Raw genomic sequence first — 20,114 nt, forward strand, 5'->3', positions numbered from 1 at the left:
TGAAGGGACTTGGAGTGGTCTTGAATGAGGACAGGGATGCACTGAGAGGCCCTTGGCCCCTGTTTGGAGTTAGGACAAAAAGAGCTCAAGTGCTGGCTTTTCCTCCTGTTAATGACCTTGGGCAAGGTGCTTCACTTCTCCAGGCCTCAATTTCTTCATCCTATGGCCTCTTGCGTACTCACCTGGATAGCAAATGGGAAGTCTTTGGCAAATGGTGGCACTGGATAAAATTGCAGCTATTACAGAGTTCAGTAGAGATGAGTTTTTTCCTCTAATTAGTTATAAAAAAAAAAAGTACACTTAGACACAATCCCTATTCATCTAATCAAGGTTTTTTGAAGACTGCTACTGGCAAACCCACAACTCCGTGAGGATGGCTTCACTGAGGAACAATCTGGAACAATTAGAGATTAACTGAGGGAGGTATAGCCTCTGCCTCTGACCTGGGTCTCAGAACACAAACACCTCAAACCTCACTCCTCACACCACAAACTGTCCGTATCCCTCCCCACCCCCTCTGTAAAGTGGAGCCTGCTCCCTACCTTTGACTGTCCAGTGCTTCCACGATGGAAAAGGCTTCAGAAACCATGAACTAAAGGACAGCCGTGCAGGCATGACACAGAGCAGAGCATTTAAATTCCTCATGACCATCACTCTGGTCTGTTCAAGAACTTTTTCCATTTACTTCAGAAACAGCCTATGTGATCAGATGGTGGGGCAGGCACATACCAACTTAAAACACGAGTCACTCAAAACACACCTGTGTGTGTGGGGTCAAGGTGGCAGACAGTAAAGGAAACAGAAACAGGATGGAAATGGGAAAACTCCATCTGGTTGTTGCAAAAATATTTATCGCAAGGGGGAATACCTGACATGGTGTCAAGTCTTGAAGAAATGAGCTGAGGTTGCTTTTTGGGGAGAGACAAAAAATGGTCACAGGGGAGTGAGTGTGAAGAAAGTAAGAGGTGGAGGAGTTGAGGGGACCCTGTGCCCCTGGTACTTGAAACAAATGTGAGAAAAGTTTTCTTTACCTTTTTCCTCATCTCCAAATCTCAAGTGTTTCTCTGTAGAATAGAAGATAAAGTTGGTCCCTAATTAGATGCATTTGGAAGTAGCGTGGCAACATGGAAAGAACACAGACTTTGGAGACTAAAAGACCTGAGTCTGCATCCACTTAATTGCTATGTCACTTTGGGAAAAAAGTTTAACTTCTGCAGACCTCAGTGTCTGCTTTGAGTCAGTGACTCTAATATTTACCTTCTTGTGAAGATTAGATATAAATATATAGGCATATAGTAGACATTCAGTAATGGTAATGGGTTCACTGTTATGCAAATCTCCTTATATAAGCCACAACTGTGAGGTGAGGTATATTTCTAACCAACAGACAGAATAGCCTAAAGAATTTTGAAGCCTTATTTGAAATGGCATGAATAGGAATGCTCAGCACTTATGATTGACATTGCTTGGACTCTCTTAGGTGTGTCTTTCAGTTCAGTCCATGTCCCTGCCCTAGGCATACTCTCTCTGGCCTCTTCATGCTTCCTTAGCCATTCATGTTTTGTTTCTGCCAAACTCTTCCTCAGTCTCATACCCCACCCTTACCTCTGCCCTGTTTCTCATTCTTTCTTGACTCCAGAATGCATTTTCCAAACACATATGACAGGAGAGGCTCTAGCTACTACTTTCTTTCCTTCCTGTCAGGCTGTGGATGACCAACAGGTCACAAACACATTGGACACAGTGACCCCAGAAGTTTCCCAGTTTAATTGCCAAGGGTGGACCACTGTGGATGCCACCTTCTGTGAGAATGAATGACTGTGGAGAAGCAGGTTGTGACTCCTCTGACTTAAACTCTGAATAGAATATTTCCAGGAATCCTTGGGATTCCCCGGAATATGCACCTCTAACACTCGTTCTCTAGAATCACCACTCCTGGGAGAATTACTTATCTTCAACTCAGACAACAGATCTTGATTGTACCATTTTGTATAATCTTGAATCATTTAAGCTCTTAAAAATACCAGGCAACCTTTAGAGAGGTTCCCTCATCAGCAAATGTAACACATGTATGGTGAATAGGTCTTTCCTGGGAATCCAGGCTTTGGAGATGGGAAGTACAGATAGGCTGAACAAGCTATGTTGATTGGGTCCACCCATCCTTGTGAGGGGAAAGAGCCAGACCTGGATGAAAATCTCAAATTCCTGCCCTCTCAAACCATGTTGCTCTAAGCAAGTGACTTCATTTCCCTTATTTTCTCTTTTCTGCATTTCTTTTTCAATTTTATTTTTTTTTGTTTATTTGAGAGAGAGGGAGAAAGCAAGAGCAGGGGGGAGGGGCAGAGGGAGAGGGAGTAGCAGACACCCCACTGACCAGGGAGCCGCTGACATGGGGCTCAATCGTAAGAGGGGGTCATGACCCGAGCCCAAGGCAGACACAACTCACTGAGTTACTCAGATGCCCCTTTTCTCTGTTTCTAATAGGGGAATCATGCTGCCTACTTCCTAAAGTTGTCATAATGCTTGAGTGAGAGAAGCAAGTACTCTGATCTCCCTTCCCAGTGCCCACTCCCTGCTTCACCCTTGTTAAAATTCTAGAATGTTCTTTTTCTCTCTAAATGTAATGAGAAGAAATCACTACCAGAAATAGACTATAATTTAAGTTCTCTGTTGTTTGCAATCACACCTTATGAATCTTGAAGGTAAAGTGGTGTTAGGAGTCAACCTAGAATCCTTTCAGACAAAGAAACCTTGAGTCTTCAGAGAAATCAGAGACAATGACTTAGAGTTATTGGTGATATTATTATAGCAAAATCCATGCTGACTTAAAGACCTAATATATTCTTACATAGATTATCCCATTTGACCTTCAAAATAAATCTGTAAGGCAGGAAAGACAGAAATTTATTTTGCTCAGGTAAATGCCCTGAAGTTCAGAAACTTGCAGTGAGTCATAGCTTATAAATGATCACACCAGGACTCAAGCACAAGTGTCCAGGCTCCAATTCACTTCAGACTCTTCCCTCATCCCAACTAATTTCTTAGCTCTTAAATGCTTACCCATCTATTGTGCTGAGTGAAATAAGTCAATTAGAGAAAGAGAATTATCATATGATCTCCCTGATATGAGGAAGTTGAGAGGCAATGTGGGGGGTTTGGGGGGTAGGAAAGGAATAAATGAAACAAGATGGGATTGGGAGGGAGACAAACCATAAGAGACTCTTAATCTCACAAAACAAACTGAGGGTTGCTGGGGGGAGGGGGCAGGGAGTGGGGGGTTGGGTTATGGACATTGGGGAAGGTATGTGCTATGGTGAGTGCTGTGAAGTGTGTAAACCTGGCGATTCACAGACTTGTACAGCTGGGGCTAATGATACATTATATGTTAATAAAAATAAAAACATTTAAAAAAAAGATTAAATGAATGAATTTAAAAAAATGCTTACCGATCACATGAGAAGTATGAAAATGTGTGTGATTGCCCATTGTGACTGAATACATACATTTAATGCCACAGCTCAAACCATTCCATTGGGTCGACCAGTTTTCTCTAGCAGTGTGTAGCTATAAATTCTAGAAGTTGCTAACATAAATGTTAGACCGTTATGTTCTAGCTGCTATGCTAGTTAAGCCCTTTATATACACTTCTACCTAATCCTCTCAGCAACCCTATAAAGTAGGTATTGTTACCTCATTTTAGAGTAGAAGAAACTAATAATCAGAGAGCTTAAGTAACTTGCTCAAGGTCACACAGCCACACAGTGGATTCAGAGAAATATGCGTCTGGCACCAAAGCACATGCTCTCAATCTCAGTGCTATTTACACCATAGCAGAAACCCATGTTTCTCTGGCACTTGTCCCAACTTCTCATACAGAACTCTAGCCTCCCTTTAAGGTGCCCCCCAAATACTTAAGAGTGTCCTAGGGAGGTGTCTTACGTGTGTCCTCCAAGTAAGTCCTGCCAGCCTTTCTTTCTTTTTTTTTTTTTTTAAGCTTTTATCCATTTATTTGACAGAGATCACAAGTAGGCAGAGAGGCAGGCAGAGAGAGAGAGAGAGGAGGAAGCAGGCTCCCTGACAGGCAGAGAGCCCGATGTGGGGTTCAATCCCAGGACCCTGAGATCATGACCTGACCAGAAAGCAGAGGCTTTAACTCACTGAGCCACCCAGGCGCCCCCCTGCCAGCCTTTCTGTCAACTCTTGAGCAACACCTGCTATTCCAAGCCTGTACAACCTAGAAATGAAATATTTGGCTGTAGTCACTTCCAAGGTAGGCTTACAAATAAAAAGGTGTAAGAGAGAAGTGTCCTGAGCACACCACCACTACCACCATAGCTCTTTTGTACATAGTTTTCTTTGGAGGTTGGAGTTGAAGTGAGACTTCTCTTCTGCCAGCTCTTTAAAGCCCTGGCCCATCTGTGCTTGTGGGAAACAGGCAGCTGGCAATCATTTCACTTCCCTGAGCTGCACATTCCTCAATTGCAAGATGAAGGTGAGGCCACCTCCTCATGGGACTGTGTTCTGCCTTGAATCACATAAGGTATGCAAAGCACCTGTGGGATGCTCGGCGCCTGTAGAGGCTCAAACAAAATGGTGGTTTCTTCTCACCCAAATCCTTGTTCTGTACAAACACAGGGCTCCTGGCCTTCTTAGCAGTAAATCAGTTAACAAACTAATGTGTGCTGAGTGGTTAGTGTCCAAGCAAATACTTTGACAGGAGAGTGAGTAAATTACATAAGAACACCAGCCAACACTCACACTGGACTTTCATTGAAAATAGTGTGATCAGATCAACATGTCATTATTTCAGTAGTTGGGAGAACATTGTTTTGCTAAAGTTTTCTCTGTAATGGTGTTTGTTGAAAGGAGTTATGGTGTCCCATGCCTACACTAGACAGCTCTGGCACATTTCTCAGTTGCTGTACACTGAGTCCTTTGTCAGCTGTCTGGGAATGTGAGCAGAGCTGCCATCACCTCAGATGTAAAGGTTGTGTGAAGATGTTTAACAATAAAAATAAGTGGAGAGACCCCAGCACCCATCCTGAGAACTACCCAAGCCGCTCTGGCCAGCAGTTGTCAGCCAGGGCCATGGCCCTGCATTACTCCAGGGGTGATGCCAGTGGAAGGTAACGGCCGGGGGCTGGGGAGAGGGACAGCTCAGGCTCGTGTGCTGCCAAGCAGCCAACTTTATGGGCTCTGGGCTCAGTTCGTCTCCTAGCATAATATCCTGGGTCTCTTTCCGTCAAGTCACCATTGAGAAAGAAAAGACCTTTTGCACCCCCTCCCCCTCTTCACTCCTCAAGGACAAGGCCACAGGACCCAGAATGTTCTTTTCCACTGTGAGAGGTATTGAGCCTGTAGTAACACCCTGCAAGTGAATTACTCAATGAATTTTCAGGTGGATTTCTATGGTTCTCACAAGAGGATAAATTGTTCCTTTAAAATGAACAAAAGCCCCTTGCATCTGGTTTGTCACTAGCTTGTTTCTTTTATTTTCTTTTTTTTTTTTCAATCTTTCTGTCTCTCTTTTTCCCTTTATCTCTTTATTTTTATTTACTTGTGTGTGTGACGTCAACTATTTTGATATGGGACTATGGGACTCCTGGGGAACTCCTAAATAACCACAGGATTTAAAGAGGAAATTTGTTAAAACATTAAAGTTTTCACAAGTGTGCATTATCAGTGCAGGCAAGGGAGATTAAAAGGACACTTTGAGGTGTCCTGGAGGCTTCGTCTGTAAATCACAGAGTCTCTCCCACGTCAGACACCTGAGAACAGGTGTAGCAAGTATGGAATTCAGGATTCAACAGGGAGACAAGTAACTTCAGTGTTTTTGTTTCAAATATAGGGAAGGGGGCATTTAATTAAGACAAAGGAATTCCATCAGACACACCAAGGTGAGAGTGGCAGAATCTTGACTGTTCCCTCCCAGCCCTCACTCCTAGACTGGGCTCCACTAGTCTGTCTGTTTTTGTGATTCTGTGCAGTGAGTGCCGAGTCCAGTTATTAACAGGACCCCTGCTCCTTGAAGACTCCTCCTGGGGAGCTGAAGGTGTGTCCTTTGCTTCCTCAGGCTGTCATTGGAACCACGGGGCCAAGTCACGTCTGCCCGCAGCTGCCGGCATTTGCCTCCCTGGGCACCGAGGTCTGAAGCTCGACGCTGGCAAGAGCCAGCCCTACCCTCTTGGAGGAAATGGCTGAACAGCCTGAGCAACAGCAGATGAGAACTTCCTTCCTCTTCATCCAGCTGCAGGCCCCCCCTGCTGGAGCGCTCCCCTCCCGTTCTCCAGCCCCTGCAGCCTGGACGGCAGCCCCAGGGGGCCCGGAGGAGGGACACATTTTCCCAAGTCCCAGGACTGGCCTCTTGGCAAGCCGGGGCCTCAGGCGCACACAGGGCTTGGCTGCTCCTCCCTTGCGCCTGCTGCGGAAGGGGGGCTCCAGGACTGAGGAACCAGCTGCTTTCAGTTGCTCTCCTCTGAAGGAGGAGGAGAGAGAGGAAAAACCCCAGGATCTGGATGGAAGGAGGGGTGGCGTTTGCAGATCCCCACGTCACAGACCTTCCCTGGCCCCTGCCTCCTGGAAATTTGGACGACTACAGCCCCTGTCATGCAGCCTTCCTAGCCCAGCTCCCGTAATGAGCGATGAAAGCAGCGATTCCTCCATGGGCTGGGAGCACTGGCCAGCCATCTCTGCCCCCCAGGACCTACGGAGCGCGGACCCTTGGTCTTGGGATACCTTGGGATGTTCAGTTCCACAGGCCAACCTGGCTCACCCTACTGACAGGGGTGAAAGCGTTACACTGAAGACAGCTGTCGTCACCTGCCAGGTGCTCCCAAAGAGCTGTGAAGAGGGCACCGGCACCACAGGGCGAGCCAGGAGAGCAAGGCTCTACAGATACTCTCCTCGCATTCAGACCAGCCAGAGCTATCCCGCCCCGCCTGCCACTCTGCCTCTCAAGGTAAGAAAGTGTGTGTGGCTGAATCACCAGCCTCCAGCTGTTCCCCTAGAAGAGGAATCAAGCATGGGGACAGATGAGCCCACGAGGATTCCCAGTTCCTCCATCCACAGTGGAGGGCGTACACCTCAGTAGCAGAGGTGGTCACCAGCCGCAGTCCCCCGGGCCTGGGCCTGTGTCTTTCCTCCGTGTTCTGCCACCTTCTCTGCCATTAGCAACAACTTGTTTGGAAGGAGAGAGTGAATAACTATTTCCCGAGATTTCTGCCAAAGATAGGAGAAGTAAAGTTAGGCGAGGAAGTACATACTTTTAGGGGAAGGCCAGAGGAAGGGCAAAGGAGGCATGCAGACCTTTACTGAGCCCTGTGCTGTGCCAACCATTATGCTAGACGTTTTCTTATATCCCATTTATCCTCACAACCTCCCTGAGGAATAGAGGCCCATATCCCCAGTCCCAGATGGGGGCACTGAGAAGTGGCTAGGCAAAAATCCTCTTCCTGCCAAAAACAAAAGGGCAGAAGCAAAACCTATTCTCCAGAATAGGCTGTGAGGGCTTTGGGGAGGCTTCACTGGATTTTGTGAAGGTTTTCAGAACTGGGGTACAGCTTGGAACTCAGACACAGCTTTACATGCTTGACCTTCTAAGGCCCACATCTACTTCCCATCACCCTCCCCTGCCCCACTGAGGATATATAGCTCTGGGCATCAACCTGCCAGCCTCTATTTCCCAGCAGTAAGGGAGCAGCAGTAGGTCATTCTGTGTGATCCTCGGGGTCTCTTCGAGCTCTTCAGGGCTATATGCCCAATCACGGCCGTGCTGACTCTTTGTAAAATAGCGTCTTATTCTCTGTATCTCTGACTCCACCTCCTCATCATGCTGGTGCTCTCTCCCCCCAGTTCAAGCGTACCAAAATGGGTGGGCAAAATAAAACGTTATGCTTTTATTTTCCTTTTCTTCACAGCATGAACAATTTGCTCTATTTTGCACATACATAGGTGACAGCAGTGAGGGTGAGGAAGAGTGTGTCTGTTGGTGTTGCTGGGATGAGACAGAAGAGTAGGGATTCTTGTTGGGACATGTGGAAGTTTGACATGGAGGGGACTCTCGGGGACCTCACAGGAGAAGTGGATGAAATTCACAACATCAGAAAATGGGTCTTCCATGGGCTTGGAAGTGGTGTGACTTCATCTAGACTCTGTGGCTGTCTCCTACATGCTTCCACACACCATCCTTCCTTTCCCTTTCCCCTTTTAACAGGGAGCCTGTACAGTTAAGAATCAGGGAGAAAGGATAAGCCCAAGTTCTATTCAGGGGAACTCTTGGAAGAAGAGAGATGCTAGCATGCTTCCTTAAGAAATAGTTTACATTCCTTCTTAGTTCTTGTATCACTCATTTCCTACAGGGATTTAGAAGGAATGACATACCCATGCGTCAGAGCCCTGTCAGTCTATGTGGGGTCACACAGTAGTTGTTTATGTATTTGAATGCTGGTCTGATAACTTGAAAACTCCATCTTTTCCTACTCTTCCCTCCTGTCTTCTAGATATAAGCCAAAGCCTCAGAACTGTTGCCATTTCTCTAGGGAAAGGCACCTTGGGAGTTGGTCCAAGTGGGTAGATTTTTACCTTGTCTGCCTCATGTAGCCGCTTTTGCTAACAGGCTCTGAGATATCTGCCTCCATCTAAAGTAGGGATTGCAAGATTCTGGAACAAAACTTAGATTTGTGTATGAAAGTGTTGAACCAGTGAAAGGGACCATCAGTAGCTCTGCGTTAAGGGAGAGAAGAAGACAGGCAAATCAGTGGAGCATCAGGGTAGGAGGTCCATGCAGGGTGGGACTTGAGGAGGTTAGGAAGCCTAGCTAAAAAAATAAACCTTGAGTTTGCTGGTCAGATGTTGTGATTACCTCCACCATAGGAAGGCAAGCTGGGAAATTAGCACCCTCAGACCACAAGGCCTTTAAATGCCTTATGGCTATTATTAACGAGGTGACCCCTGCCTGGTCTTTTGTGTTAGAGAAAGAAGAAATTAACAGAGACAGATTTTCCATCTGTGCAGTCCTGAGCAGATTAAGGTGTCTGGATTTGATAAATTAGTGCATGAGAATTCTCCAGTCTTCTCATGCTTCTCATAGCTGTATAAGTCACAGCAAAGAGGCAGAAGTGTGATTAAAAACATCTTCTTGTCACCTATGAATGGAAAGCCCTTGATTACCCATAATGGAAAATTTGCTTGATATACTCATGAAAAATGTGATCAATTATGTTTGTTAGAGTGAAATGCTAGTTATATGGAAGCAAAGCCTACATATACTACATGTGTATGAAAGGACTGAGGTTCATATATCAACTTTCCAAGCAGAAAAATCTGGATCAAGTGTAAACTCTCCTCTTCGCAATGCTCCAGATGGCTTAATTTATCCTCTCACAGATGAAATCAATGGGCTCCAATGTGAAAATTATTGACTTAAATCCTTCCAAGTTAGCATAGGGCATAAGTGCAGCAAATCAAATCAAATCAAATCAATTCGTTCCTAATTTATATAAGAAATAATTATAGCACTCTGTGACCAACATAGGGCTTCCAACGCACTATTTCCTCTTATTGAAACCTCAAAATTCTGTGAGGATATACATTATTATTATCTCCCCTTCACGGATAAGAAGACAAGATGCTTAGGGATGGTCAGCAATTTACTGGGACCTATGACTAGGACATGGCGGCTCAGGACAGAACTCAAGTATCCACTCAGATGCCAGAGCTCTTTCAGCCATCTCTCGGTGTCTTCTGAGAGGGGGGATTTTCTTGGAAGGCAGCCCATTACTTCCTAGAACCTGGGATACTATTCTCCTACTTTCTCCGGTGGGAAAGATGGGAGAAGGACCCTCAGGAATATCAGGTCGAGTGACTAGCCTTGTGTGAATAAGCACTGTTTACTAGAAGCAGTGAAGGCCTGGGTTTGGAGGATGTGGAGTTCCAGCTCCTAGCAATGCCAGCTGAGGGCTGTAACATTCCTGTGGTGAGTCTGTCAGTGTGAATCAGAAATTGTTCCATGGTCAGAGGCCAGAGGCTGCCCTAACGATTTCTTGGACCCCATGTTCTGCTGCCTCTCTGTGGGAACGAGAGGAACTGTCAATGTGTGGCTTGAATTTGGGGCTAAAGATACAAAGACCATACAAAGATAAAGAAAACAGACACAACACAAGAGAGGGAGAAAAGCTTTCTCTATAATGATTTTGTGAAATTTCCAATTTTTTTAAAAACTAGGTCTTCATATCTTACATATTTTATCTTTTGAAATAACAATGACTTTTGGTATGTAAATGACAAAATTTCCCCCCAAATACCATTTTTTAAACCCTACAAAATTTTCACCTGTAGCTTTAAATTTCCCAGAAAGTTTACCTCTCTCCATTGGTCTTCCTTTTTCTCTTCCTCCATCATCTCAAAAGCAATCACATTTTTGAGCTTTTATCACCAGCTTCCAGGAGTGTTCAGGTCTACAAAACAGGATAAAATGAGCAGGACAGACAAGGAGTCCATGGGAGGTTTATGTGGGAGGGAGCCAGGGATAGGTACTTCTTTTTTAAGGTAGTGGAGGGAAGTGCAGGTCTATTGTCCTATAGGGAGGCCTTATCAAGCAGATTAGAAAAAAATATTTTTAACTTTCTGTGTCTTGGAGTGTTTTGCCTTAAAATAAGGTAAATGTCTGAAATATAAGTCTGTAAAGTGCATTATTTTTTTTAAGAGTATTTACTTATTTATTTGAGAGAGACAGAGTTAGAGAGGGAGAGGCTGCATGCACAGGCAGTGGGGAGGGGCAAAGTGAGAGGGAGAAGTGGACTCCCTGCTGAGCAAGGGACCCTCCCCCCCCCCATGCAGGACTGGATCTTAGGATCCTGGGATCATGACTTGAGCGGCAGGCAGATGCTTAACCGACTGAAGCACCCAGATGCCCCAAAGTGCATTAAATTTTTGATGGGAAGTTTTTATTTAGAGTAAAGTTCTTTGGCACTGGAATTTAAGAGATGAAAATGAAGCTCTGGTTCTGGGTACTAACTAGCTAAGTGGCCACTAACAACTCATTGAACAAAGCTAGGTAGGTTATCATGTTTGTTCTCTGAGGACTTTCCAGCTCTGACACTCTATATAAAGTATGAATCTACAAATCAAGAGAAGTAATGAAACTGTGTGATGAAATGGAAGTATTAAAACAATCAGCTTGTCCCTAAAGATTAATAATTTTGTCAAATGACCTCTCTGCAAGGAAGATACCTCGTGGGCTAGCCTCTCTCGGGGAGATCTGGGACTTCAGTAGACACGAGGGTGTTTATATACATGGTAACATAGTGCTTGGGGCTTAACAGTTAGTTGAATGACTGAATGAAGGAAGGAATGAAACTGCAAGGCTGGTTAACATTCAGTGAAATGAAAGAATCAGTGCCTTTTGAGAACAATAAAACAAATCCCACCATGGAATTTTAAGGACAGAATTCCCAGCTGTCGGTCCCCAAATGATTGATATTTCCTTCTCTGACCAGATTCCAGGTGAATAAATTCCCTTCTGGCGTTGAATACTAACCCCTATCCCCTCCCCATATACTTAAGCTGCCCCTGGAAAAGGTCATTTATGTTATCTGGGGTAGAAACTTAATTACCTAAATCTGTTGACTTTTTCTGGCCTGTCATAAATTTAGAAATGGTTCTGCACATAAAATAGTATTCTAGATAATTCTACCTTTAAATTAAACCTTCTTGGTGAGCAATTTAGAATTTTAAAAAAGAAATTAGAACAAAGAGAGAGCTTGCACAGATGCCCATATAGTAATTTAAACAGCAATATAGATAAATGGCAATGGTGTCCCTTTTAAAAGATTTTGGTACTTAGGAGACAGTACTGTTGGGATTGAAAAGCTTCTCTTTAGTCTATTTTACACTGCATTGGTTTTGATACAGATGTCTTGATTTATTACTTGAATAAATGAAGTCCGAGATAGCAGAAAGGGTTTCAATTCTTTTTTATCTTGTGGTTTGCCTCTGTGTTCCCATGACAACATTTTCTTGCTGTTTTTCTTTCCTTACGCTTTCCTTTCACATTCAAACGCAGAAGTCCTGTGGATCATTGTACTACCCTCAATGATCTATATGCTACCCTCTAATGCTACCTTCAAGGAACTATATGCATTGTGACATCTTGATCGAGAGAAGAGGGCAGAGAGCACAAGGGCCACTTCACCGTTGGGGGTTCCTGTGACATACAGAATAGCTATTGGATTGGGAGCTAGGACGTAGAGACTCTAGCCCTCTCTTTGATTTAAGTTAGCTAAGGATGGACAAGTCTCTTCATTCTGGATCTTAATGCCTTGTCTATAATGTGAAAAGATTAGACTGCTTTCCTCCCATCTAGTTCTATGATTCTAACTTCTTGCCAATCCATGTGTGCCTACTTTAAAATTCAACTAAAACTACAGCTTTTGATGACAAATCCCTGAAAGTCCATCATAATTTAGAAGTTACTGTGAATTGGAAAACATCTTTATTGGTACAATTAGATGTCTCCTCACTATCTTTAGTTCTTTTAAAAGAACTAAATACTTTCTTTTAAAAAGGTTTATTTACTTTTAGAGAGAGAGTGCAAGCAGGGGGAGGGACAGAGGGAGAGGGAGAGAGAGAATCACAAGCAGACCCCCTGCTGAGTGCAGAGCCCAATTCCAGGCTCTATCTCATGACCCTGAGATCATGACCTGAGCTGAAACCATGGGTCAGATGCTAAACAAACTGAGCCAGCCAGGCACCCCAGAACTAAATACATCGAAGAACACTTTACACCAACTGTTAATTGTTTTTATAAAATATTAGCTGCATTGGTCAAGTATTAGTTTAGCCTGAGACATTTGGACAAAGAGACTAAAATTGAGTGTTTTTTATAACTCTACAAAAAGTTTTGTTTTGTTTTTCTCTCATATTAAAAAGGAAATAAATGCTGAAAGGGATTGTTCTGTGTTTCGGTCTCTGGAATCAATTATTCAGGAAAGGAACTATTTGGAAATCAATTCTAATCAGAAATTAAGACCCAGAATGGTGGAGAGACTTGTCCTCACTTAACTAGTTTGAGTTAGTTCCAACAGATTGCCTCAGTTTAAATTTGAAGGTTTGTGCCCTTGGACAAAAGTGTTCTACTTGTAAGATTTAGTTAAGATTCTTGGTTGTGTATAATTGAAATCCTCAAGGATACTTTATTCCAAATGCAGGGCACTCATTGGAAGAACACATATGTGTAAGAGTAGAGTCTCATAGAACCCGACGGCTTCAGGACCCTAAGATGTGGAGATGTGGAGATGTGGATGGGCCTCAGGACCAACTGGTGAGGGCTCCAGAGATTTCAGGGCTCTCTCTGTATCTTTTTTCTCTGTTGGTCTCTGAATCATTTTTTCTCTTTCTGCACATCTGCTTCCTCTATTCCCTCTTCCGCAGTGGGGAGGATGTCCACCCATAATTCCCAGGTTTATATCTCCTTTCTTTAGAGACAAGTTAGACTAAGACTGGAGCCCTTAGGTCTGCTTCCCAATCCCCCAGGAAAAGGCTCGTTGGTCCAGTGTGGGTTGGGTGTCCCCCAGTTTACTATGGTGGGGGCAGGGGCAGGAACAGCTGACGAGACACTATCAGGTCTGCTGAGAGCCCAAAGATGGTGATATATATGTATATCTTAGAAAGGGACATTTTCTAGAAATTAATGGAACATGGAAAGGAGGGTAGCAAATTTGAATGAACAACCTAAAAAATGACCAAAAACACTTTCACGGAGTTGTCAACTAAATTTATAAAGTGATCACTTTGTGTAAATGTCCTATCTGAGCCTTCTCAAATTTTAAGGAAGCCAGTTTTTATAGCCTTTGGGGAGATTTTTTAAAAAGAGCACACCTGAACTAAGCAATATATTAGAATTAAACTATTGTCTGATACGGCTTATGAATAAATAGATTTACTTCTAGCATTTGATACTGGCTATGATGTTGTAAATTTTCTCTTTCAAATATATTTCTTCTTCATAGAATTTTCAGAGACCATAGGATGCTGGAAGACTACAACAAATCTAAGTCCTTAGTGAAAGTGGGGTTCTGTACTAGGCAGATTACCATTTCAGATTCTACATGTGATCTCTCCCACTTTATAGCAACTCACTGGGACTCCTGACCCATGTATTCAAGAAATAAGAACAATGAAAATCATAAAGATAAGACACATTCCTTGAACTGGGTTATAGTGATTCTGTGAACTGAATTATATCAATGAAAACAACAGGTGGGGGGCACCTGGGTGGCTTAGTCCTTAAGCGTCCTTCAGCTCAAGTCATGATCCTGGGATCCTGGGATTGAGCCCCACATCTGGCTCCCTGTTCAGCAGAAAGCCTGCTACTCCCTCTCCCACCCTCTCTGCTTGTGTTCCCTTTCTCGCTATCTCTGTCTCTGTCAAATAAATGAATAAAATCTTTAAAAAAACAAAAACAAAGCAAAAGGTGGGCACAAGAAGGAACGATGGTTCCATACAGTTCATGTTGTTGGGCTATTGAGGGGCTACAGGTTTTAGAGGTTCCCTTTCCCTCCTTCTGAAGTCATCAGCAGCTGTAATCCTTTTTTGGCTGCCCTTTGTGTTGTGCATATTTCCTGTGATTATATTTAGTAAATTTTAACTTTTTGGAATTTAACTTTCAATTTTCAGGATGTGTGGTTTTGTATTAACCTTTCAATTACTGGGTCCAGCAGATTATGTGAGCCAAAAGTCTCCAGGGCATTACTCAAGCACTTATAGTGTCGTATTATTTGAAGATCCTATTTTATCAGCAAGGAGCTTGGTTTCTTTTTATTGAATTCTCTAAGTGATTATATGATGAAGGAACAAGTAAAATGTCACACCATTTATCCCATGCCACAAGAAGAAAGATCTCAGGAGCTTGTTACATTTTTCGATCTTTTTCCATAAAGAATTTCAACTATGGCAGATATAATAAAGAAAAATAATGGTACAGGTAAATAGTAATAAAGAATCAGGTCTGGGGGGGCGCCTGGGTGGCTCAGTGGGTTAAAGCCTCTGCCTTCTGCTCAGGTCATGATCCCAGAGTCCTGGGATCCAGCCCCGCATCAGGCTCTCTACTCAGCAGGGAGCCTGCTTTCCTTCCTCTCTCTCTGCCTGCCTCTCTGTCTTCTTGTGATCGCTGTCAAATAAATAAATAAAATCTTTAAAAAAAAAAGGAATCAGGTCTGGGAAATATAAATAAGGATCAAGATGAAGAAGAGATCAAGCGAAAATCAGGAAAAGAACAATGAGAACAACATAAATGTTTACAGAGCTGGTGTTGTTCAGAGTCAGATTGGAATCCGTGTTTTCCAGGCATCCATGCTGTAAGGGACGTGGTTAGCTGCACCATGCCCATTGTGAGAAGGGAGGGACGGGAGGGAAGGAGAAGGGGAAATGGGAAGGAGGGAAGGAAGGAGAGAAGAAAGGAAGGAAGGAGGGAAGGAGGGAAGGAAGTTTTCTTTAACATGTTCCACAGAAATAATTCTCTCAGAAAACCAAATTCTGTTTGCCCTTTCAAATAGCAATAAAAAATAACATCTTGGGGGCACCTGGGTGGCTCAGTGGTTTAAGCCTCTGCCTTCGGCTCAGGTCATGATCTCGGGGTTCTGGGATCGAGCCCCGCATCGGGCTCTCTGCTCAGCAGGGAGCCTGCTTCCCTCTCTCTCTCTGCCTGCCTCTCTGCCTACTTATGATTTCTCTCTGTCAAATAAATACATTCTTTAAAAAAAAAAAAAAAAGCATCTGCCTTCAGCTCAGATAATGATCCCAGGGTCCTGGGATCTAGCTCCGCATCGGGCTCCCTGCTCAGTGGGGAGCCTGCTTCTCCCTCTCCCACTCCCCCTGCTTGTGCTCTCTCTCTCTCTCTCTGTCAAATAAAATCTTAAAAAAACAAAAACAAAAACCTCTAAACCTCAACTTCTTTAATGGAAAGAAGAAGAAATAACACCCATCTCATGTAGTTAGTGGTTAAGTGCATTAAATAAACTAATGTATGCAGAGTGCCTTTTATCAGAGGTACTTAATTAATTGCAGCTGGTATAATTCTTAATACTGTGGGCTCAAGTCCTCTCCTTCCACCCCATTTTAAAAGATTAAAAAAATAACATTTTGGATAAAATCTTTTTTAAGAAGCACTTGATATTTACTATTATCTTGTTTCTTTAGATGTATATACAACATAATTTAACTTTCTTGATAAGTAATTATTATAATAGCAATATTGTTTGCTGGCAACTTTCATCTGTAAGACTATTTGCTTTGTACAAATACTCTGTTCTCTGAGTTCTTACTGTTTTTTAGTCATTTTTGTTTCCTTCATGTTGGCCTGTTCCCTCTTACTGCCATTAGCGTGCTGACTTCTAAGAGACTTTTTAAAATCCACCACAGGCCAGGATACTAACAAATAACTAAACTAACAAATTTGTTAAAATTGTAAAGCAAGTGTGTTAATTATGGAAAGTAAAAGTGAGGGGTTGAGTGGCTCATCTAGCAGAAAATCTCATGAGTTTTAATACAGATTTTTTTGTGTGTGTGTTGTGTGTTCAGACATGATATTTTTGCTCTCTGTAACTATGGATTCAGTCTGGATGAATAATTGCTAAAGAAATAACTTCTGGATTCATTCATTCAATAACTATTTCTTGATCATTGTTCTAGGCACTGGGGATACAGCAGTGAATAAGACAAGCTCACATACTCTGGTAGGTGCAGGAAATGAAACAAGAAAACAAGACATGAACATACAATTTCTGATTGTGACTGGTACCTGGAAGAAAATAAAACAGAAGGAGGTGGTGAGATGAGGGGTGTTAGAATGAATAGTCTAGTTTGTGTGATGAGAATTGGCCTCACGGAGGAGGTGACTTTTGAATTAAGACTTGAATGACAGGCAGGAACCAGCCATGGAAGATCAGGGAGGGGAAGGTTCAAGGCAAGGTTTAGCACAAGAGTCCCACGTACCTGCAGGATCACTGGTGAGCATTAGTTACGAGAAAAGTCAAAGCCATAGGAAAGGACAGATCATGTAGAGCTTCACAGACTCAGAAAGAAGTTTGAATTTTATTCTACATACAATGGGGAGCTGTTGGAGAGTTTTAAACAGGAGATGAACACAGAAATTAAGGGAAGAGTGGATGCATTGGTGAAGTAACTTCCCTAGTTACTCTACAGATTACTATAGTTGCTACAGTTACCTATAGTTACTGTACAGATTGCAGGATTTAATATTCCTGCCACCCTCTTCCTAATCTTATGGAAAAAATCCTTGAGGCACACAGTTTAACTTCTTCCAGATGATAGGGAGCACTCATTTTCCCCTCAAAGTCCTTTAGTTCTGAACTATAGATTGATTTTATTTATTTATTTGACACAGAGAGAATGAATCCAAGCAGGGAGAGCAGCAGAGGGAGAGGGAGAAGCAGACCCTCTGCTGAGCAGGGAACCTGATATGGGCTTGATCCCAGGACCCCAGGATCATGACCTGAGCCAAAGGCAGACGCTTAACCAACTGAGCCACCCAGGCACCCCTAGTTCTGAGCTATAGAGCTATGACGAATTCCTGAAGGAGTAAGTCAAGTAGAGGGGGGAGAATACTCCAGTTCCTCAAGCATTCGAGGTTTCCCTGAATGAAACTGCATTCTAATGATAGACAATTGAGCAGATCCTTTCAAAATTTGTAACCTTAAAAAGTTTGATTTTGTTTAGGATAACGATGTTTAGGATTTAAATTAATAAAATCTTTCTTTTTCTATTATTACAAAATGTATTGCACATAATGGGTGCTCCATAAATATGACCTCTAGATTGTTTATGGCATAGTCACTGTAAGCAACCTCCTCTTTTACTAATCCCTTCACTTCATTCCTCATGTCCTTTAGTTCCTCCACTTCACATTTGCAAGGCATTAAACTGTGAGGCCTCCAGGCTGGTGACTTGTCAAGCAAGGGGTAGCTGGCACTGTTGGAGTCAATCCAAAGTAGAATAAAATCTCAAACTATCTTTGGGGTCATAACTTTAGCATAGTGGTATTTTTATGATAATATATTTCTCTTGTGGCTTAGACTAATGTTTAGGGGTTTCTTGGGTGGGCCTGTGGCAAAGGAATTACCATAATATTTCTGTTTGGCTCAGCTTGTTGACCTACTTTTCGCAATCTACTTTGCAAATAATCTCTGTGAATGATGTCCCCTCTATAGTGATAACTATTCTCCTGAAGAACCAGCTTTATTCCATGTTTTGAACAACCTACAAACTAAGTATTTTCACCATAAATAATCATTCCTACTTTTCATGCCATTTGAGAAAGCTTAATGGCAAAATTCTTTCTATTTTCATCCTCAATCTGTTTTAGGAAGTGAACTGTTCCTTACAGTTCTCTACAAAGTGCACTTTCACCTTTTTATGCTGTTTTGTGGACCATTTATGGTTGGTTGCCTTCTGTGCATTTACCGGGCTGTCTTGTTGTTTGTAGCCTCTGAGGCCCTTTGGGAAAAGAAAAAACATTACTAGAGTCCAACTAGAAGGAATTATACTGTTGACTATTATAAGTTACTTTAAGCATTGTTAAAAGAATTTTTAAAATGTTTCTGTAGGTTCTTTGGCCATAAAACAGGTGGGAGATTCTTCTCCTGCTTTCTATAAGCCTGAAGTTTGAGGCAAACAGACCTATACGCAAAGAGGCATATTAGACACATACAAGAAACATCAGCAGAATAAGGACAAAGGCTTGCAACTTCGGGTGATAATCAGTGTAGGCCTGTACTCTGGTGATGGCCTCATGATTTGGGGAGAGAAGTCACCACCTCTCTTCCATTTTGTCAGGGGAAGATCCATACTGGAGACGGGCCTCAGGGGCTTTCTGAGTGGAGAAAGGAAAAACATGGCTGACTGATAGACTCTAAAGAGGATTTGAGTATGGAGTTTCTCCTGAGTTCACTTGTGAATTTTCTTATTTATTAATAAGGAACGTAACAACTAATATAATCATATACACATAGAGTGAATGTTTTCCTAACTGAAAACTAGGATTTCTGTGTTGTAAGTTTACACCTTTTATTCAAAATATAAAAAATAAATTTAAAATAATAGACCGCATTTACTGAATAAAAAATGCCATGAAAAGAAGCACATATTTCAGCACAAAAATACGCATCATTTAGTGCAACATTGGAGAATTTGGAGTCAGGACCAGAAAATCTGGACCTGGACTGCCATGTTTGTGCAATAGAGAGAGGTAGTAGCCTCCCCTGGGATGGAGATTTCTCCTCACCCTGAAAGATTTCCCTTCCCAGGTGGCAGGCAGTGATGGCAACTGATAAAGGCCACTTTGCAAAGCGTTGCTAAGAGATGGCAGACACAACGGGAATGGGTCCTGTAAGCTTGATCAAAGTCAGTGAATCTGAATCTGTTTCCTCGTTAGCACGTGCAGGGAGATAGGAAGGGGAGGTTGGGCTTGGGATGCCTCTTTGAATGTGTCTCCTTGTGTAAGGACTACAGTCTTGCCTATAGCATGTGAAGGATTCTATCATTTGGACAGCAAATCAAAGCAGGTGATCCAGGCTGGGAGTGAGCAGAATGTGGCCTCTGAAGAAAAATGGGGTTTAGAACTTTGTGACACTGTAACAATGTGTCAGTTCACAACAGTAATGTATACATTGGCTTTTCTGCATCTTTCTTCCCAGACAAAATGATTTTGAGACCTCTCAGGCCCCTTAAGCATGAAGACAGGCTAAAGAATCCATAGCGTTAAGATCCCCCCTTTTGCAGGCTTACCTAGTCTATCCTACATGTGCAAGAGTCTTTGCCTTGTGAAAAAATTAGTTCCTGATTGGTTAAGAACAGGAAAAAGAAGAAAATAAGTTATTCAAGAACTATAACTATAACAGGTATCAAAAGCCATCACCATGTTCAGAGAAAGAGCCATTTCATTATTTTTCATAAATCACATTAAAATCTTGCTCCATACCCCCATCTTCCTGGACTAGCAATAAATTCAGTCTGGATATTATCATGGTTTCCTGTCCACTAAAATTGGGCCGAGGGTCAAAAGATTTCCATGGTACGAAAGCATTCATGGATTCTTGCAT

General features: G+C 42.7%; 1 protein-coding gene across 1 annotated transcript in view; it reads left to right on the plus strand.

Annotated features, from left to right (window-relative positions):
• Positions 1-6,193: 6,193 nt before the first annotated feature.
• Positions 6,194-20,114, plus strand: part of PSD3 (pleckstrin and Sec7 domain containing 3) — a 601,036-nt gene continuing 587,115 nt past the window's right edge. Inside the window, exon 1 of the mRNA XM_032838061.1 lies at positions 6,194-6,958. Coding sequence (XP_032693952.1) covers positions 6,194-6,958 — 765 coding nt within the window. The remainder of the gene's footprint in view (positions 6,959-20,114) is intronic.

This window comes from Lontra canadensis, unplaced genomic scaffold (genome assembly GCF_010015895.1).
Source record: "Lontra canadensis isolate GAN:19392208 unplaced genomic scaffold, GSC_riverotter_1.0 scaffold101, whole genome shotgun sequence".
Classification (NCBI taxonomy): Eukaryota; Metazoa; Chordata; class Mammalia; order Carnivora; family Mustelidae; genus Lontra; species Lontra canadensis.